The 20,514-nt window shown below is 48.5% G+C and overlaps 1 protein-coding gene across 3 annotated transcripts in view; it reads left to right on the forward strand.

Moving 5' to 3' along the window:
- The window catches only part of Slc25a48 (solute carrier family 25 member 48), a 54,000-nt gene that overhangs the window by 19,701 nt on the left and 13,785 nt on the right, over positions 1-20,514 (forward strand). For all 3 annotated transcript variants that reach the window (XM_045152803.1, XM_045152804.1, XR_006637736.1), the window contains exons 3-5: positions 299-370; positions 2,838-3,096; positions 18,303-18,560. In XM_045152803.1, coding sequence (XP_045008738.1) covers positions 299-370; positions 2,838-3,096; positions 18,303-18,560 — 589 coding nt within the window. The remainder of the gene's footprint in view (positions 1-298; positions 371-2,837; positions 3,097-18,302; positions 18,561-20,514) is intronic.

Raw genomic sequence — 20,514 nt, forward strand, 5'->3', positions numbered from 1 at the left:
GGAACTGAACCTGGACTGTTAGGCTTTGCAAGCAAGACTTTAATCACTGAGCCATCTCTCCATCCCCGCCCCCACACCTCTCCTGGGGCCTTTTCTAAAGCAGGCTTCTGCTCCTCATAGCAGAAGGGTACATTGGGGCAGTGTGCCCGTATGGCACACCAGGCTGGTCAGGACTGAACCTGGCACCCTTCCTGGCTGGGTCACTTTGGGCACGGTCTTCCTCTCTGGGTCTTTTGGGGACCTAAGAATGTGATTGAGCTCTGAGTGGGTGCTCCATCTTTGCCTGCTTTCTCCACAGACTCGCCTGCAGGCCGGCATTGGCTATGGAAACACACTCAGCTGCATTCGGACTGTGTACAGGAGGGAAACCGTAAGTGAGCATCCCCGGGTGGGTGGACGTGCCAGCCAGGGCCTCCCACAGCCTGGGGACAGGCCACATTCGCACATCAGCATAGTGGGTGCAAAGCCGTTCACCCTAGCTCGTCACCTTTGGCCCATTTTCTCTGGTCATCTCACACCACATGGCAAATATTCCCTTATCCTGACTTAGCCCTGGCACCCGGTTCAGCACGCTGGGGGAGGAACTGGTTTTGTGTAATTTGTCTGGGGAGATCCCGAGGAGTCTGGAACCATAGTCTGGAAAATTCCTGCAAAAACAAGGTAGACTGTGTTTTTCACAAACAGGATGAGTGGTGAGACTCCCCCATTTATCCTGCTGTGAGGCGGGAGGGGGTGGGGCTGGTCATGTGACCTGGGCTGTTTCTTTCCCAATGGGAAACTGAATAATGTTTGGTTGAGAAAGCATGGGCTTCTGTGAGAATTAGTGGGCACCTTTTCAAGACTACCCTTTGGGGAACTGAAAACAGAATGAACCGAGCTGATCTAAAGAAATGGTGAGGTATGTAGTAAGCTTCGTGGTGGCCCTACAGCCTTTCCTTCAGTCCAGAAGTGTGGCCCGTTGATGTCGGAGGCTCCATCCTAACCTATACCCTGGGCTCTGGAGCCTCCCGTGGGTACCAGGATTGTCCAAGGCAAGTACACCTTGCCCGCCCATGTTGTTTTTAACTCTCGATGGGCTGCTGTGGAATCAGGGTAAGAACAGCCAGGCTAGTTCTTGGTGTTCCAGACTCATGCTGGGGAGATTCCTCAGTCTCTTAAAAGTGGCCATTAATTCTTTCTTTGTGGCCCACATTTTCCCACAGCGCCTGACAACCAGTGTCCCAGCTCTGGGCCTTCAGTGAGGACGTCGGGCGGTGTTTCTGGAACACCACAGCCCTGGCCAAACAGTGGCCCACATTATCTGTGGAACGTTGTTACGGAGGGAGGGCCTGAAGCAGGATGTGAGCACGTGTGTGTGCGTGTCTGTGTGTGTGTGTGTGTGTGTGTGTGTGTGTGCGCGTGTCTGTGTGTGCACATGTATATGCACACATGTGAGTATCCTGCCTCTGGAAACCAGGGAGCAGCACACATGGAATGTTATCAGTTTGCATATTCTCTTACTTGGTATTTTTTTTTGTTTTCAGGGTAGGGGTTTCGCTCTAGCCCAGGCTGATCTGGAATTCACTAGGTAGCCTCAGGGTGGCCTTGAACTCACGGTGGTGATCCTCCTACTTCTGCCTCCCAAGTTCTGGGATTTAAGGCGTGCGCCACCACGCCCGGCTGTATAATCTGTTCTGAAGGCCTGTGGAAGCTTCTAGTTTTCCTCAGAGTGTCTGTGGTGTTGAGAATGCACTTATAGAAGGGGCTCTGACCCCAGCAGGAAGCACTGCTCCTCAGCCTCCAGTATCCTTTAGGTGCATAATCCTTTCCTTTGTGCAGCTGGGATTCCCTTCTCCAGCCACTCTTGCAGGACGCTGCCACTCTGAAGGGCTCACTGCTGTAGGGCGGCTCTGGTGCCCCCGGAAGGACCACTTTCTTAGCTCCTCACCACAGACTTAGTGTATCCTGCTCATCTGTTCCTACCTCCCTCCTCCACCCATCTGCCAACAGCCCTCACTGGCCCCGCTCCCAGATCTTGAACTTGGCATGGGTAAACACTGTTTTTTTTGGTGTTACCTAGGGCCTGGCACGTGGCAAGTGATGGGAGAATGCTGTGTGTGAGTGACAGGTGATGAGGCATGTTTGGTGCCTAAACATAGGTTCCTCAGCCTCCCCTTGGCCATAGTCTGATTTCTTTCCATCTCCAGACATTGTATTGGTCAAAGGTCCCCACAACTAACTCTTCTCTCTTCTCCCCTCCCTTCCTTTCTTTTCCTCTTTTTTTTTTTTTTTTTTTTGAGTTAGGGTCTCACTCTAACCCAGACTGACTTAGAATTCACTATGTAGTCTCAGATTGGCCTGAAACTCATGGTGATCCACCTACCTCTACCTCCCGAGTGCTGGGATTAATGGCATGCGCCACCACACCCTGGCCCCTTCCCTCTCTTTTCTTCTCCTTCCCTCCTTTCCCTCCTCTTCCTCTTTTTCCTCTTCTTCCTCCTCCTCCTTCCTCTCTCTCTTACACACATCTCCCCCTGCATACTCCAGGCTGTAACCCAACCTTGCAAAAGTGACTTCCCCAGGGGTTGCTTGACTGCTCTGGGGTCATGCATGGCTCCCATCTGCAGTCTCCCCAAGTCATCAGAACCCTCTTTGAGGCTCTTCCCATGTCCAGTAGTTTATTGGTCATGGGTGTCTCTTACACGCATCACCTGAAGGCCTCAGGAGGGCAGGGCCGAAGCCATGTGCCCTTGGGACACTGGGGCAGGAAGAGAGCTCGGGGCCTGATCCGCAGACAGAGGCCCCCGCGGGTGTGCCCCGTCCTCACGTTTTCTTCTGCTGGGTCTTCCTCCCCACAGGTGTTCGGCTTCTTCAAGGGCATGTCCTTCCCCCTGGCCAGCATTGCTGTCTACAATTCGGTGGTGTTTGGGGTCTTCAGTAACACCCACAGGTTCCTCAGCCAGCACGGCTGCGGAGAGCCCGAGGCCCGCTCTGGCCGCAGCCTGTCTGACCTGCTCCTGGCCAGCATGGTGGCAGGTGTGGTCTCTGTGGGCGTGGGCGGGCCCGTGGACCTCGTTAAGATCCGCCTGCAGATGCAGACACAGCCGTTTGGGGAAGGTAAGACCATAGGGAAGGGAGCCTCAGTGGGTTGGCTGTTTATACCCTTGTCAGAGAGACACAAGCTGTGCCTCACGTTCCCTGTGGTTTCCTCCCCTCTGAGATCCTCCCGTACCCGTCAAGAGCAGCTTTGACAGGGGAAGGAGGAAAGAGAAGGAGGGCCTGTGTTGGATAGAGCACCAGCTCTGGGGGCAGGGAAAACTGGGTGTCATAGAAGGGGCATTTCAGTATCTTGGGGTTTTGCTTTTGGCTCTTCCATTAATTTTCGCCATCTCCCTAGGCAAAATGTTGCTCTTGCTGGCCTCAGTATCCCTTTCTGTATAATGAAAGGGCTGGAGCCCTGATCCCTTGCTTAATATATAAATCCCTTTTCACTAGCTACCTTCTGAACTGACTCTGTGGGTCTCCTCCCACATCTTAGCAGCACTGGGCTTCTGCCACCCTGCTCCTGTGTGGGCACCTGGCGCTGCCCTCAGGTGGCCGCTTCATGTGTGGTACCAGGAGGAAAAGGCTGTCTTAAATCAACCCTTCAAGGCAGCCCCAGTGAAGGAACATGTGTGGTCTGTTCTTGCCAGTGCGCAGGGGACGGGACCTCTGGGATCCCACCGAGGCCTGTGTAATAGGTTTGGAGGGCTGGGGAAAACCTCTGAGGCCTCAGAGTCTGGGCCCTGGGCTTTGTCTGTGACAAGGACCGTTTCCCTGAGCAAGTGCAAAAGACCAGACAGATCCCCACAGCAGTGATCTGTAGGCCCCACGAGCTGGGGTGGCAGATGGACCACAGCTGTAAGGGCCATGTAGCTTGTGTTCACTGAGCCCCAAGGATGTACCAGACAAGGCACGAGGAGGTTTGCCTGTGCTTGGCCTTCACAGCACCCTGATTCCTGGACACTTCCAAAGGGGACACCTGAGGCACAGAGAGGTTCCACCGCCTGAGGCCTCTGCCCTGGCAGGAGCTATAGCAAGGATACCAACCCAAGATACCAGCATCTCAGCCCACATGGGTGTATTTCCTGCTTCTGCCACAGGATTCTGTGGAAGCAATGGCATTGGTGGCCCTGAGCCAAGTGGGACTTTGCACACAATCCTCATGAACAAAATAGCTTGAGACTTCTGGGGGAGCTGGGCTAGAGGTATGCCTCCAAGAAGCAGACCTGACCGTGGCCTCCCGGGGATGGGTCTTTATCACATGTGCTGGGCTGTCCCTGTGGATAGCCTGCTCTTCCTGGACACCCACTGTAGACTCGGTTCTGGTGACCTCAGGTGCCAGGCAGCCAACTGCTGAGGGAGGGGGTATGGAGGCAAAATTTTATTTCTTTATAAAAGAAAATTTATTTATTTATTTATTTATTTATTTGTGTGTCTGTTGTGTGCACACGCATGTGCAAGGTTCCTTATTGCTGCAAATAAACTCCAGATGCATGTGCCACTTACAAAATATTTTTATTTATTTATTTGAGAGAGAGAGAAAGAGAAAGAGAGAGAGAGAGAAGCACAGAGAATGAGACAGAGAGAGAATGGGTGTGCCAGGGCCTCCATCCACTGCAAACAAACTCCAGATGCATGCACTGCCTTGTGCATTTGGCTTATGTGGGTCCTAGGGAATTGAACCTAGGTTCTTAAGCTTTGCAGGCAAATGCCTTAACCACTAAGCTATCTCCCTGGCCCCACTTTTTTTTTTTTTTTTTTAACATTGAGAACATTAACATATGAGCACAGAGCAATTTGATCATGCTCCTGTCCATGCGCCACTTTGTGCGTCTGGTTTTATGTGGGTGCTAGGGAATTGAACTTGGGTCAGCAGGCTTTGCAAGTAAGTACCTTTAACCTCTGAACCATCTCCCCATTGCCACTCCCCCTCACTCCCCACGCTGCAGGCAGGATTTTCTTGCAGTAACTTCTCCAGAAAATGAGGAAGGATGTGGTTTGCACTGACTTGATTGTTACGAACCTTCTAGTCCGAGAATAGAAAACTAATAGGGACGAGGAAGGTGAAATAAATTGGAAACTGTGCCCACCCCCATTCTTTCTTTCTTTTTTTTTTTTTTTTTTTTTGAGGTAGGGTCTCACTCTAGCCCAGGAATTCACTATGTGGTCTCAGGATGGCCTTGAACTCACAGCGATCCGCCTACCTCTGCCTCCTGAGTGCTGGTATTAAAGGCGTGTGCCACCATACCTGGCCTAATTTTCCTCTTTTGATGGCAACATAGACACATAGGACCTATTTCACTGTCCATCTGCCTCCTTCTGCTGTTGAAAATGCTCAAGCGGAGTGTGTCAGCGTGGGTGTCTGGAAAGCAAGCGGGGGGGGGGGGGGGTGTGGACAATGGCAAGCTGGTCCAGGTCCCTCCCGTGACTATCCCACCTGACTTTTACCATGTGGCCTGATGTGCTTGGAGTGTCTGCTTTTCTTTCTTTTTTCCCAAGATAGGGTCTCGCTCTAGCCCAGGCTGACCTGAAATTCACTACGTAGTCTCAGGCTGGCTTCAAACTCATAGCAATCCTCCTACCTCTGCCTCCCGAGTACTGGGAATAAACGTATGTGCCTCCACGCCTGGCCCGAACCTCAAATTTTTAAGAAAAGACAGAAAATTGGATTTTTTTTTAAAAATCAGATGCTTCAGTTGTAAGTTGCTAGGTAATTCAGTTATAAGCAAACACAATAGAACCTTCATGTGGGCCAGAACAGGGCCGGGGCTGGCCGCAAGCGCCGCTATCTGCTCTGGGAGAGGACTTTGCTGACACGTGCAAGTCCAGGCGGCGTGGGCCTGGCTTCTGGGATCTCCCTTGGCTTGTTTTATCCCAAACTGCCCATATATTCCCAGGCATGAGATGGGAGAGGCAGTACCCACATAGTAAACCAAGTGCCCGGAGACTTTCTGCGTTGGGACGTGAGACGGACTGGGGGGGCGCAGAGCAGTTGGCCCACAGCTCATCTGGTTTGGAGATTGGAAAATAGATGGTGATTTCTCCTGCCTGTGTGCTGGTGGGGCCGCAGGGTTGAAGGTTTACAACTATGAACCCTGAAATGCTCCTCCACCCAAGTTGGACCCTGAAGTAGACACTGCTAACATGTCTCCATGCTGCCTCTTGCTGTTCTGTGTACTTGGTTAAGATTTTGATAAGCGCTTAGCTTTATTTTCTTTTTCTTTTTGGATTTTTCAAGGTAGGGTCTTGCTCTAGCCCAGGCTGACCTGGAATTCACTATGGAGTCTCAGGGTGACCTCAAACTCATGGCAATCCTCCTACCTCTGCCTCCTGAGTGCTGGGATTAAAGATGTGCACCACCACGTCCAGCCCAAGGTTATATACTCTTACTGTTTATGTTCAATTTTATGCTCCCTAGCTCTCAACTAGTATAAGCACTTTCCATGCTATTAAAATAGCGTATGGGGGTCTGGAGAGATGGCTTAGTGGTTAAGTGCTTGCCTGTGAAGCCTAAGGACCCCGGTTTAAGGCTCGATTCCCCAGGAGCCATGTAAGCCAGATGCACAAGCTGGTACACGCATCTGGAGTTCATCCGCAGTGGCTGGAGGCCCTGGCATGCCCATTCTCTCTCTCGCTCTTTCTCTCGTTTTCTCTCTCTTCCTCTTACTCTCTCTGTTCTTCTGTTGTTCTCAAATAAATAAAAATTTTAAAAAATACCATTTAAGTTTATTTATAGTAGATGCATATTGTAGTGCCCTTTTTATTCTATTTATTTATTAGAGAGAGAGAGAGGGAGGCAGATAGATACAGAAGGAATGGGCATGCCAGGGCTTCTAGTTGCTGCAAGCAAACTTCAGATGGATGCACCACTTTGTACATTTGGCTTGTGTGGGTACTGGGGAACCCAACCTGAGTCCTTAGGCTTTACAGACAAGCGCCTTAACCACTAAGCCATCTCTCCAGCCCTAAAGTGACCTTATTGCTGGGACAAAATAACCCAAAGCAGCTGATTAGAGGGAAATATTTATTTTGCTTACAGTCTTGAGGGGAAGCTGTACGATGGCAGGAAAAGATGGCAGAGCAGAGGCTGGACATCCCCTCTGCCGTAGCAGGTGGAAAACGACAGCAGGAGAGTGAGCAGAACTCTGGCAGGAACAACTGGCTATAACACCCCTGAGCCCATCCCAACAGCATGTCTCATCCCCTCTAGCAAGGCTCTGCCTCCCAAATTGCCACCAACTGGGCATCAAATATTCATAACAAGCCCAGCATGGTGGTGCACGCCTTTAATCCCAGCACTTGGGAGGCAGAGGTGGGAGGATCGCTGTGAGTTCGAGGCCACCCTGAGACTACATAGTGAATTCTAGGTCAGCCTGGAATAGAGCGAGAACCTATCTTGAAAAACTAATACACACACACACACACACACACACACACACACATATATATACATACATACATACATACATACACACATATATATACTCATAACATATGAGTTTATGGGGCACTTAATTCAAACCATCACAATGTATAATCTTTAAAAGGTATGTGAGGTGCCTCTGCACAGTTCATGTTAGTGACATGAAGTATGTGGGCAGTGTTGATCTGCACACACACACACACACACACACACACACATGACCAATATCCTATGACAAGAAATCAGTGTCTTGAGTTAGACTGCCTCTAATCCTACCTCCACCAAACCCCATCACCAAACCCAGTTGTCATAACAGTAGAAGCTATTTCCCAGCTGGGGGCGGAATAGACTGGGGCACAGTACATAATGATCTTGCACGTTAATTTAAAACTGTTCCTCCTGGTGCCCACTTAGGCTGTTCACACTTTGTGCCCTCCCCCCAAACAGTGACGCCCTCGGTGACTTTGTTTATAAAGAGCTGCCTTCATTCGAGTGACTTTCCTCAGTGTGTGGGCTCTTTGATTCATGAGTGGGTCAAAGGGTGAGGCCATTTTTAAGATTCCTGGAAAATATTTGTAAAACGGCTGTGCAAAGGGGCTTTGTCACATCACGCAGGCAGCCGCTGAAAGCACAAGGGAATTTCCACTCAGTGCCGGATGCCACTGGGCACCGCCAAGCCGTTATCCCTAGTCCAGACTTTTCCAGCTTGCTGGGGTTGTCCTCTTGGGCAAGCAAGGAGGAATGGCCTGACCTTGGTTAGTTGTATAGATTTAGCTTTATTACTGGCATGAGCGCACTGCTGGGCCCGACCTAGAGCTAGGTTCTAGGTTTAGCCATCCCCCTTCTGCCCCACCATGTCCCACCCTAGATGCTAATACCTAGTGGCCACTCCCTCTTCCTTCTCCTGTTGGAGCCCTCAGGTCCATGTGTCCACTAAAGTTCAGATTACAAGGCCCTTACACAACAAAAAAGGCAGAGCTTGGCAGACTGGAGGAGACTCAGCACTGAGTACTGACCATCCCATCATGTCCATAGGCCCCGCCATCAAGGGCAGTCCGTGTGTTCTGCCTGCTGGAATTCACTCTTAGAAACCTTCCTTCAGGAGCATCTCCTGAGCCCCTCCTCTGAGCCAGGCGGGGTGCCGGATGCACAGGAGCCTGCAGTCGGAGAGAAGCCAGGCATGTCCTCAGAATGGATGGGAAGGTTCTGGAACTTTGGACTCTGTGTGCACGAATCAGGAAGACTTCTGAGAAGAAGTAGCTTTTGGATGAGGTCTTTTGAGTGCTGGGTAGGATTTCGAGGTGGGGCCTGGGGTGGAGAGGGGCAATCAATGTAAGACAAGGATCAGAGGCAAGAAAAGGTGGTGGTGGCAGGGGGAGGGAGCTGGGGGGGAGGTGGAGTTGGGTAGAGCTTGGATTTCTTAGCTGAGAAGATGAGCTGAGTATGCAGTGAAGCAGCTTGGACACCAGAATGCCCCCACCACCCCGAGTTGGGTCATAGGAAGATGGATGTGGCCTTTTAAAGGGATAGGCAATGGGAGGAATGGTAGGGGCAGGTAGGTTGAGGTGAAGACACCTGCCCCATGCAGGGCTGTGGGCTTGGGAACAGAGGTCAGAACAGATCAAATGCATTGATGGTGCCGAGCCAACAGGTTAAGCCTGAGAGCAGGCAGGAGAGAAACCTGCCAAAAATCAGCCCAGGACTTCAGAGCTAGATGGTGGATGATGAGGGTGGTGAGGGCATCCCCAGCTGTGGGTGAAGGGTGAGGAGGTGATCGGTATACAGAAACTACCTAATGTAACCACTACTGCTTTGCTGGCAGGAGGGGTAGGCTGGAGTGTGAATGAGAAGAGTTAGGCCAGGTCTGTGTTGTGTAAGGTGCTCTCAGGATCCGCCGGTGTGGTGGCTCGATTCGGGTATCCCCTATCAACCTAGGTGTTCTGAATGCTAGGTTGCCAGCTGATGGAGGTGTGGGAATTGATGCCTCCTGGAGGCAGTGTATTGTTGGGGCGGGTTTATGGATGTGATAGCCAGTTTCCCCATGCCAGTGTTTGGCACACTCTCCTGTTCCTGTTGTCCACCTGATGTTGGCAAGGGGGTGAGGTCCACCCTCTGCTCATGCCATCGTTTTCCCCTGCCATCAAGGAGCTTCCCCTCGAACCTGTAAGCCGGAATAAACCTCTTTCCCCCAGAAGCTGCTCTTAGTTGGGTGATTTCTACCAGCAACGTGAACCTGATCACAGCAGCTGGCAGCATCAGGGCTGGAGGGTGGTGGAGGGTTGCAGGCATGGAGACCATTGAAGTCACGACATTAGACGCAAATGCCAATCACGCTGCAGGAAGAGAATAGCCACAGGTGAGAGGGCTCAGAAAAGTGGCTACGGTGATCCTGGCAGCTGTGGTTAACGGTCACTGAGCTGGTGCCTTGTGCACCATGCTAGGCTCGTCCTATGGTCACTCCTTCGTGGAACACCCTGCTAATGCGTGCTCTATGATGAGATTTTCATGGCAGCATTGTAAAATAAGCACTGTTAGCATCTCTACTTTATTTTTTATTTTTTTGGTTTTTCAAGGCAGGGTCTCGCTCTAACTCGGGCTGACCTGGAACTCACTATGCAGTCTCAGGGTGGCCTCGAACTCACGGCGATCCTCCTACCTCTGCCTCCCGAGTGCTGGGACTAAGGGTGTGCGCCACCGCGCCTGGCTAGCATCTTTATTTTATAGATGGTGAAACTGAGGCTTGGGTTGTGTGACATGATCAGTGCTTCTGAGGCAGTTTGTCAGCGAAGCAGTTTGTCTCTGCTGTATTGCCACCATCAAGATGTACGGCTACAAAGAGAAGTGCCTTTCTCCATGCAGACTGGCCTTGGGGAGGAATAGTAGATTTCCCAGGGGTGTCCCCAGTACAGGGCAGAACTTATTGATGGTGGGTCCCTGAAGTGACACACATGGATTCATCCAACTCCGAAAGAAGAAAGTCTGTGGAAAGTTAGGAATCATGGGAACATGGCAAGAGACACAAAAACCTAGAGACAGCCCAGAACTGTGTATCTGGGGCATGCTTCTTAAATCAGCCCTGGGGTGCCAACAAGAAATGAGGGCTGGTACACTGGCAGCCCAGAAGTAGAGGGATGGGGTTTGCTGAGAGGCCAGACATACAGCCACACGTGCGACAAACAACATGCCCTGGTAAAAGCTGCATGTAGTGGAGATAGGACATGTTTTTAGTATTATTGTTTATTTTCAATATTTGTATTTATTTGAAAGGAAACAGAGAGAGAATGAGTGAATAAATGAATGAATGGGCACTCTGAGACCTCTAGACACTGCAAATGAACCCCAGGTGCATGTGCCTCTTTGTGCTTCTGGCTTTATATGGGTACTGGGGAATTGAACCTGGGTCATTAAGCTTTGCAGGCAAGTCCTTTAACTGCTGAGCCATCTCTCCAGCTCATGTTTTTATTTTGGTGTTTTTTTTTTTTCAATCGACAAGACCAAGAATTGTTCTGGCTTCTGGACTTGAGGTCAGCCGTGGCCATTCTCGGCCATTTATGAGGACCGGGGATCTCTCACCGTTGTCTGGCTGTAGGCCAGTTACCTGACCTGTCAGTTATGCACTTTGAGGATCTAGATTTCTATCAGGACAGGGTAATACACATGGCAACGATAACTATTTCCCTGATGTAAAGTGCAATTTCTTTAGCACATATTTTAGTAAAGTGCATGTGTCAACATTTTCTTGTAAAGTTATAAAAGCCAAAAGAGAGGTGGAGTGCACGGGCCACATTCCTTGGTCTCCTTTAACAGATGATGATAGAACAATGAATGACCGGATGGAGATCAATCTCTTGTATTTTATAGAGCAACTGACGGAGTCCTGCTCCACTTACTTCTGAGGCATGGCTTCTCCTGCTGAAGCGTCTGTCTCCCTTGGACCCTTCATGTCCTGGGGAAATGGATGGACTCTTGAGAAACAGGAGCTAGCTAAGAGCTTCCCAGCTGGTCACATCTTGGGAATATGATCTGAGGGGGCCCACTAACCCACTCATACCCAAACGCAACCCAGGGAGAGGATAGCCAGTTGTCTGTGAGGGCACGCAACACCATCTGACTGGGTGCCTCAGTTGCACCTCAATGTCATAGATAGGACCACGGCAAGGAGCTCCTTTTAGTGCCAAAGCCTCTGGCCGGGGATCAGACAGTGTCTGCGTGTGATGAATGCTGGGCCTGTGAACCCTCAGGAGGCCGTGTTACTGGGATCTGCTAAGATTAGAAGCTGCCATAGGCAGGGAGAGATGCTGAGGGGAGGAGGCGGGCCCTGCGTGTGGAGACAGATGATCCTCACTACCCCAGGAAGGACAAACCAACATGCTCAGAAAACAGCAGCAGCAGCAAAACAAGATCCCTACCCTGAAAAAGAAAGCTTCCTACTGATGTACCTGACACAGTGGTCAGGACACTGGCACTTTGTGCAGCCATAGCCTGTGGTTCAGAGGAGTGGTGGCAAGGACTCGGCTGGCTGAGGCATCTGTGTGGGCCTCCCATTCTAGGCTGAAGCTGAGAAGCAGGCCCATTCTACTGGCTTCAAACACTCTTCCAGTCTTGGTATAGAGGGCTTGAATTTGATCCTAGTTGAATGTGGGGAAACCAGGACTGGTGCGGTCTATAGTCCACACCTATCCACTACAAACGAACTCCAGACTTGTTTGAGGGGAGGGTATGGGCATTCCAGGACCTCTTGACACTGAACAAACTCCAGATGCATGTTCCACTTGTCTGGCTGATTGTACACGGGTACTGGGGAATTGAACCTGGGCTGGCAGGCTTGCAAGCAAGCATCTTCAATGGTTGAGTTATATCCCTAGCCCCAGATTGGGGTTTCTTATAGGAATGAGGCTTGACCTGCTGGGGGATGAGCTGGTCAGTGCAGTGCTTTTAGACAAGAGAAAAGATATTTATTTATTTATTCATTCATTTGAAAGCGAGAAAGAGAGACAGGGAATGGAAGCACCAGGTTTTCCTGCCTCATATGCCTGCATTGCATTGTGCATCTGGTTTGATGTGAGTAGTGGGGAATTGAACCCAGGCCATCAGGCTTTGCAAATAAGCATCTTTTACCACCAAGCCTTCTCTCCATCCTCTGTCTAAGCAAGTTCTCCACTTCCTTCATCACAGCCATATTATGTGGATCTGGTCATAGTTTTCCATTGCTTCTGCCATTGCTGCTGAAGCAAAGATAAATATAATGTGATCATTATTTTGGGTTTTATGACCTTGGCCTAACCAATGTTATTGTGATCCATTTTGATTTGGGCTGATAATTATAATGACTACGGGTGAATGCATGTTTTGTGGTCCCAACACAAATCATGCATTCCCCTGTGCTTGGGCAAGAGAACACATAACAGTGAGTGGCCCAGAAGTCTGTTCAGTGAGTTTTCATGGAGTTCATTTACCTTGAACATGAGAGGAAGGTCATAGGCTATAGAATACTAGCTCTGAGTGAGCTCTGACTGTAGCAGTTTGCTTCATGTGTAGGAAATGATTTTCAAAGTAGGGTGTGGTCACATAGGTGCATGCAGTTATCAAAACTCATCAGCAATGAACTTAAGAGCCATGCCTTTTATTGAAGGTAAATTATGTACTAATTTAGAAACAAACTGATAAAAATGATAGAAGGTTAGAGTAGGCAAAGATCAGGAAGTCAGGAAAGGAGATGAGGCAAATGGGGTGGGGGGAAATCCACCAGGAATTTTGTGTCACTTCTATGTAAGAACAAGAAAACCTCAGATAACCCTGAGAATTCTACCACTGAACCACCAATGCTGCATTTCAGATAACCCTAAATGAGAAATGCTCTACTGACAAGCAAGGGGGTGGTACATATACTCTCAAAAAAGGTCACTGTTAAAAAACAAAGGAATGTTCCTGATAAAAGCACTGGGTTCAGTTCCAAGTGGGAAAAAAATATCACGAAATATCATAAGGTCAACTGACAGTTTGATTATAGATAGTAGATTAGATAAAGGTATGATCAGAGTAAATGATAGACCTAGTCACTATGGTTACTAAGACAACATCCCTAATCTTAGGGAACATGTTCAGATGATTTTAGGAATAAAGTAATAATAATTAGCATGGAACTCACCCTGAAATAGTTCACAAAATAAAATTATGCAGCCACACCTGGCTCATTTTTTTTTTTGCTTTTTAATAATAGCTTTAATAATCTGTAAATTTTTGTGGACCCTAACAATATTTCAACTACTCTTCACACTTCAATTTTCTCAGGTAATCTAATATTAATCCCTATCTTTACCCAGCTACTTCCCTTCTATTCCTCATCTCAGCAGCTAATTTTCAGGTGTACTCCATATTATCCATATTCCTTTATCCTCTAATAGTTACTGAAGTTAAAGGCATGACTTTTTGATTGGCTAGTATGACATTTGCATAGTAGGCATGTTTAACAGTTGTGGTTACTTCTGTAGTTGATAATCTCCCTTTAGAGTAATATACAGGGTCAGACCTGGTGCCCCGAGAACATGGACTGAGGGTTTAACCACTGAACTGTGCATCTCAACCCTACACAACTATCCACATGTGAACATCACAAGTTCAGTGGAAATAACTTCTTTGTTAAAGTAATCCAACCAATGAAATAAACCCAGATGCAAATACTCAGTCAAAAAACAAACATAAGAAACATGAAAAATTAAGGCTGTAGCACAATCCCCCAAATGCCAATTCTTCCATAATGGATCCCAATGAGAGAGGATGAGGTTAAATTCCAGAAAAAGAATTCAAAGGAATGATTTAAGAATGATGAAATCAAAGGGAATATAAATAAAACTCTTAAGCAAATTAAAAAATGATACCAATAAATATGTGAACTAAAAATAAAGTCAAGACAGGTTATGAAGAAAAAATTCAACAAAGAGATAGAAATATGGAACAAAAATCAAACTGTAATTTTATAAATAAATAGTGAAAGCTGTAAAAAAAGAAGTGCCAAGTCACATATGAAGACAACCCCATCAGAATCAGCAGATTTTTTCAACAGATACCCTAAAAACCAGAATATAAAATGATGTGTTCCAAGCTCTGAAAGGTAACAATTGTTAACTCAGACTACTATACCCAGCAAAACTATCAGTTATACTTGAAGGAAAAAGAATTTCTTGTGTTAAAAGCAAACTAAAGGAATTAATGACCACTAAAACAAGCACAAAAAAAGGTAGTTAAAGGAACCTTTTGGACTGAAGAGAAAGATAAACACACCCATGGTACTGGAGGAAGGAATGCACCCATGCTAGAAGAAGATAAACAAATGAGTACTGGGAAAACACCTAACAGAACAGAATGAACAACATTATGAGAACTGACACACAGCTTTCAATATTAACATTATGGACTAAATTCCCTGATTGGAAAAGCTTATGTGTTGAGTTGGGGGGGCGGTTAGCAATGAGAGGAGGAGGTGGGGCTTAGTGGGAAGTATGTGGGGAATTGGAAGCATGTTCTCAAAGGGAACAGTAAGACTCCAGCCCTTTCTTTTCTTTTCTTTCTTTCTTTCTTTTTTTTTATTTTGTTTTTTCAAGGTAGGGTCTCACTCTGGTCCAGGCTGACCCGGAATTCACTATGGAGTCTCAGGGTGGCCTCGAAGTCACGGCAATCCTCGTACCTCTGCCTCCCGAGTGCTGGGATTAAAGGCATGCGCCACCACGCCCAGCTCAGCCCCTTTCTTTTTCATTTGGTTTTAAAATTATTTAAAATTTTTTAAATTTTTAAAATTATTTATTTTAGAGGGAGAGGGAGAGAGAGGGAGAAAGAGAGAGGGAGAGAGGGAGAGAATGGGCATGCTAGGGCCTCCAGCCACTGCAAACCAACTCCAGAAACATGTGCCATCTTGTGCATCTGGTTTACATGAGTCCTGGGGAGTCAAACCTGGGTCCTTCGGCCTTGTAGGTAAATGCCTCAGTTGCTAAGCCATCGCACCAGCCCTCTAGCCCTTTTCTTGTTCCCATTTTTCTCCTGGCTAAATGAGGTTAGTTGGTTTGCTCTTCCGTGAATTCCCACCTTGATGTACTGCCTGCTTCGCTACATGCCCAGAACAATGGGGCCAGTGATGGATCATGAAAATAAACCCAGAAATGGAAAAGGAAATGGAAAGGAATCTACCAAACAGAGAGCCAAAATAAACCTTTTCTCTTCAGAAGACAATTATCTCAGGTTTTTTCATTAGAGTGATGGAGAATTGTCTAACACACCAATATGAGTCTGGGTTGGTCTAGAGCCATGACAGCATCCTGATGACAGTCTCTGCTTTCATTATATTACTTTAATACTTATAAATGAGTAATTCCCAAGCAATAAAAGCTAGATTGCTTGTTACAAACAGGAGAATGTGAGAGTGCTTCCTTATTGCCTATCCTAGAGAGAAAAGGGACAAATACAGGACTTTATTGACAAAGTGGTTTGGTAAGTGTTCTTTCAACATCCGCCCCTCCAAACAAGCAGAGCAGTGAGCCTGGGCACTCGCTTTCAATCAGTAACTCCAGAAAGCCACACCATACCATAGTTGATTCAGGAGAACCTTGACTCCTGGCCACCCGTCAGCAATACCCAGAGAAGAACACTGCCCAACCAAAGTTTATACGGTGGGACAATAACCACGTCTATTCTAACTCAGAAGTTTCCCAGGATAACTCAGACAACGTCATCATGTGGGAGAGAGCAGAGTGTGTAACGACCTCTTGGGAGCTCTCAGCACTACAGTATTGGCTCTAGCTCAGAGGAGCCTTGTGCTCCTTGAAATGGCTGTCACCCCCATCACCTCCCCGGTGGATGCACTGGGAAGGAGGTGAGGGCGTGAGGCTCAGTCTGCTTCCCTCGCTGCGGCTGGCCCGGAGTCGATGTCGGGATTTCACGTCCGCTCCCCACACAGACGGGAATGCATGGGGATTTGTTCAAGCACACCTCCAAGGCAAACAGAAACCTCCCTTTGCTCCCATGGACCTCTGGGGTGAGTTGAAGGACAGGTGGCCAAAGCTTTACTCCAATCTGACAGTCCGGACTGTGGGGTCATGAGGCTGCAAGCTCACCAGAGAAAGCTAAGACTGTGTGCAATATGGGATGAGATCCAAGTGGGCCACCGTGTTCAGGGAACTAAGCCCGGGCAGCTAAGATCCTGTGGTCACAGATGTACTACATTCGGTTTGTTTTCTGGCTGTCATACTAGGTCCTTCGGGAGGAACGCTGACAGTCACTGTGGTGCTTTGAATCTATGTCCCCATAGCCTCATACGCTTATGATTTAACCACCTACTTAGTTTCTAGCTGCTGGAGCCTTGGGGAGGTGGAGCCTTGCTGGAGGAGGTGTGTCACTGGGGGGCGGACCTTGAGGTTAATTAGTCCAGCCCACTGGGCATTCACTGGCAAGTCCACTCTTGCTGCTTCCTCCCAACTGATGTGAGGATACCTGATGCCCTGCCTCTGTTTTGTCACGCTTTCCCTGCTGTGATGAAACGTCCCCTCAATACTGTAAGCAGAAATCAACCCTTTCCTTCCATAAGCTGATTCTGGTCAGATATTTTGTCCCAGCAACAGGAAGGTAACTGCTACAGACACTGGGACTTTGTACCGTTGACCCCCAAACCTCGCTCATGGTCTGAAGTGGAGATGAGCATCAGGAACGGAGGGGGTGGTCTGTAGGAGGACCAGATGGAAGAGAAAACAAGGCTCTGCTGGCGAGGTGCACCTGCGAAGAAACTGCAATGTAACAAGCCATGATAGAGCAGAAACAGGACAGAGCCCTGGGTCCCTGGACTGTGAGGGCCCACAGGCTTGCGTGCTGCCTTCCAGCTGGTTTAGGGCATGGCCAGGCCAGGATCGGCATGCATCCATGAAAACATGCCAGCCCTGCAGCCAGGCAGTGGGTCTGGCAACTTATTCACACCAGTGCCTCTCAGAAACCACCATCTGTTCTCAACTTATTGAGTCTTTGAAATATTTTACTTATTTATCTCAGGTGGGAGGGGAAGAGAGAGAGAATTGGCATGCCAGTGTCTCTCCATCAAATCTGGGTCTTTTGGCTTTCCAGGCAAACCCCTTAACCACTGAGCAATCTCTCCAGTCCTTAATCTTAAAAAATATTTTATTTATTTATTTATTAGAGAGAGAGAGAGAGAGGAGTCTTTAAATATTGTACTCACCAAACAGAGCACTTCATTGTCTCCCTCTTAAAGATTAGAAATTGGGAAGAAACACACACACACACACACACACACACACACACACACACACAGTGTTAGATTTTCCAGCCACTGCTTCAAGAAAGTGTTTGATGTGATTGTGAGAGTGGATCTCAGGCCCTCTGCACTTGTATCTGAGAAAGATACACTGTTGATGGACTAGGGAACTCCAGAAGACCCAAGGTAGCTTAGACCTTGTTATGTGGCTAGATTGTATCCAATCAGGTATACAGGTTGCCAGCAGTTCCTTGTTGCAATTTCAGAATCCTAGTATGAGCTGTCCAAGAGAGTTAGAATTCCCGGTTTAAAAAAAAAAAAATCTTCCAGGCGCGGTGGTGCACGCCTTTAATCCCAGCACTAGGGAGGCAGAGGAAGGAGGATAGCCGTGAGTTCGAGGCCTCCCTGAGACTCCATAGTGAATTCCAGGTCAGCCTGGACTAGAGTGAGACCCTACCTTGAAAAACCAAAAAAGTAAAAAATAAAAATAAAAAATTCAATGGCCAAATGATTGGGAGCTGTCAATGGGTTGAAACTGGTTCCAGTGCCAGAGGCTAGCCAGTCTCTTGCTCACCTGGCTCCCTCATCTTCTCCCTCCTGTCTTTGCAGCCACCCATGGTTCGAAGTCTAGGGCCTCGGCCCCGGGGAGGCAGGCTGCGTACCAGGGCCCAGTGCACTGCATTGCAACCATTGTGCGGACCGAGGGCCTGGCGGGGCTGTACCGCGGGGCCAGCGCCATGCTGCTGAGAGACGTCCCGGGATACTGTCTCTACTTCATCCCCTACGTGTTCCTGAGTGAATGGATCACGCCCGAGGCCTGCGCGGGCCCCAGCCCCTATGCCGTGTGGCTGGCAGGCGGCACAGCAGGTAAGGGTCGCAGCAGCCAGAGCCCCCTCCCTGGCTCCTAAATGCACCACGGTCGAAATGAAGTAAAGAGCCCGCTAGGTCCTTCATGGCCCAGGGGAGGCAGAACTCACCCCACTTACCCATACGTGAAGCTCTCAGCACATACTGACTGTGTTACGCCCAGTAGGGCAGCAGAAGGAATAGGGGTCCCCTTCTCCTGAGAACTACAGGAATGGCATTCTACCCAGATTCTTTGGACCTGGAGGTAGCAGGTGTATTTTGAGCAAGTTCTCTTGTCCAGGGTGTCTTAGCTTTGGAAGGAAAATCTGTTCTCACTGTTCACCTTCATGGGACGTCGGATTTCATCAGGTCTGTCAGGTAGGAGCCAGTCTCCCCATTTTACAGATGAGAGACTCGGGTTCAGAGACTCTCAAGATGACAGTGAAGCCGGGAACAGCAGGGACACCCCAGTCAGAAAGAGCCAAGTTGAAAGTCACACCCATTTTGTCACTGTGGACTTGCTATATACGTCATGTATTAGGGTGAAGGTGACCCTTCTAGTAGTTTGCCAGGCCCTCTTTTTATTTTTTTCAAGGTAGGGTCTTGCTGTGGCCCAGGATGACCTGGAATATACTATGTAGTCTCAGGATGGCCTTGAACTCACAGTGATCCTCCCACCTGTGCCTCCCAAGTGCTGGGATTAAAGGCATGGGGCTGGAGAGATGGCTTAGTGGTTAAGTGCTTGCCTGTGAACCCTAAGGACCCCAGTTCGAGGCTCAATTCCCCAGAACCCACATTAGTAAGATGCACAAGGGGGCACCTGCATTTGGAGTTCGTTTGCAGTAGCTGGAGGCCTTGGCGCACCCATTCTCTCTCCCTCTCTCTATCTGCCTCTTTCTCTCTCTGTCTGTTGCTCTCAAATAAATAAATAAAAATAACAAAAAAATATTTTTAAAGGCATGCACCACTGCGCCCAGCTCCCTCTTTGTTCTTAAAAAATATTTATTTATTTAAGAGAGAAAGAGGCAGACACAGAGAGCAAGAATGAGAGAGAGAATTGGCACACCAGGGCCTCCAGCCACTGCAAACGAACTCCAGACACATGTGCCACCTTGTGTATCTGGCTTACGTGGGTCCTGAGGAATCGAATAGAGGTCCTTTGGTTTTGTTGGCAACCGCCTTAACCGCTAAGCCATCTCTCCAGCCCCCTCTTTGTTTTCTTAACTCTGTGTGTGTGTGTGTGTGTGTGTGTGTGTGTTCGAGGTAGGGTCTCTAGTTCAGGCTGACCTGGAACTCAGGCTATAGTCCCAGGCTGGCCTCCAACTCACAGCGGCCGTCCTACTGCTGCCTTCTGAGTGCTCTGAAGAAAGACATGCAGCGTGATGCTTGGCTCTTAAAAAACTTTTTACTGGGCTGGAGAGATGGCTTAGCGGTTAAGCGCTTGCCTGTGAAGCCTAAGGACCCCGGTTCAAGGCTTGGTTCCCTAGGTCCTACGTTAGCCAGATGCACAAGGGGGCGCACGCGTCTGGAGTTCGTTTGCAGAGGCTGGAAGCCCTGGCACGCCCATTCTCTCTCTCTCCCTCTATCTGACTTTCTCTCTGTGTCTGTCGCTCTCAAATAAATAATTAAAAAAAAACTTTTTTACTGACAACCTTCATAAAGATAAACAATGTACTATAATGATAATCCTCTCCTATCACCCTCCCCTTTTCTCTTCCCAAATCCCCCCTCCACTGAATCCCTTCTTTCCAACTAGTCTTTTTTTTTTTTTTTTGAGGTAGGGTCTCATTTTAGCTCAGGCTGACCTAGAATTCACTAGGTAGCCTCCAGGTGGCCTTGAACTCACAGTGATCCTGCTACCTCTGCCTCAAACACAGGACACCCAACTGAGAAAACAAAACTGCTCTAGGCACATGGAGACACTTAAATATATTTATTTATTTGTTTGTTTGTTAGAGAGAGAGAGAGAGAGAGG

This window comes from Jaculus jaculus, chromosome 6 (assembly GCF_020740685.1).
Source record: "Jaculus jaculus isolate mJacJac1 chromosome 6, mJacJac1.mat.Y.cur, whole genome shotgun sequence".
Classification (NCBI taxonomy): Eukaryota; Metazoa; Chordata; class Mammalia; order Rodentia; family Dipodidae; genus Jaculus; species Jaculus jaculus.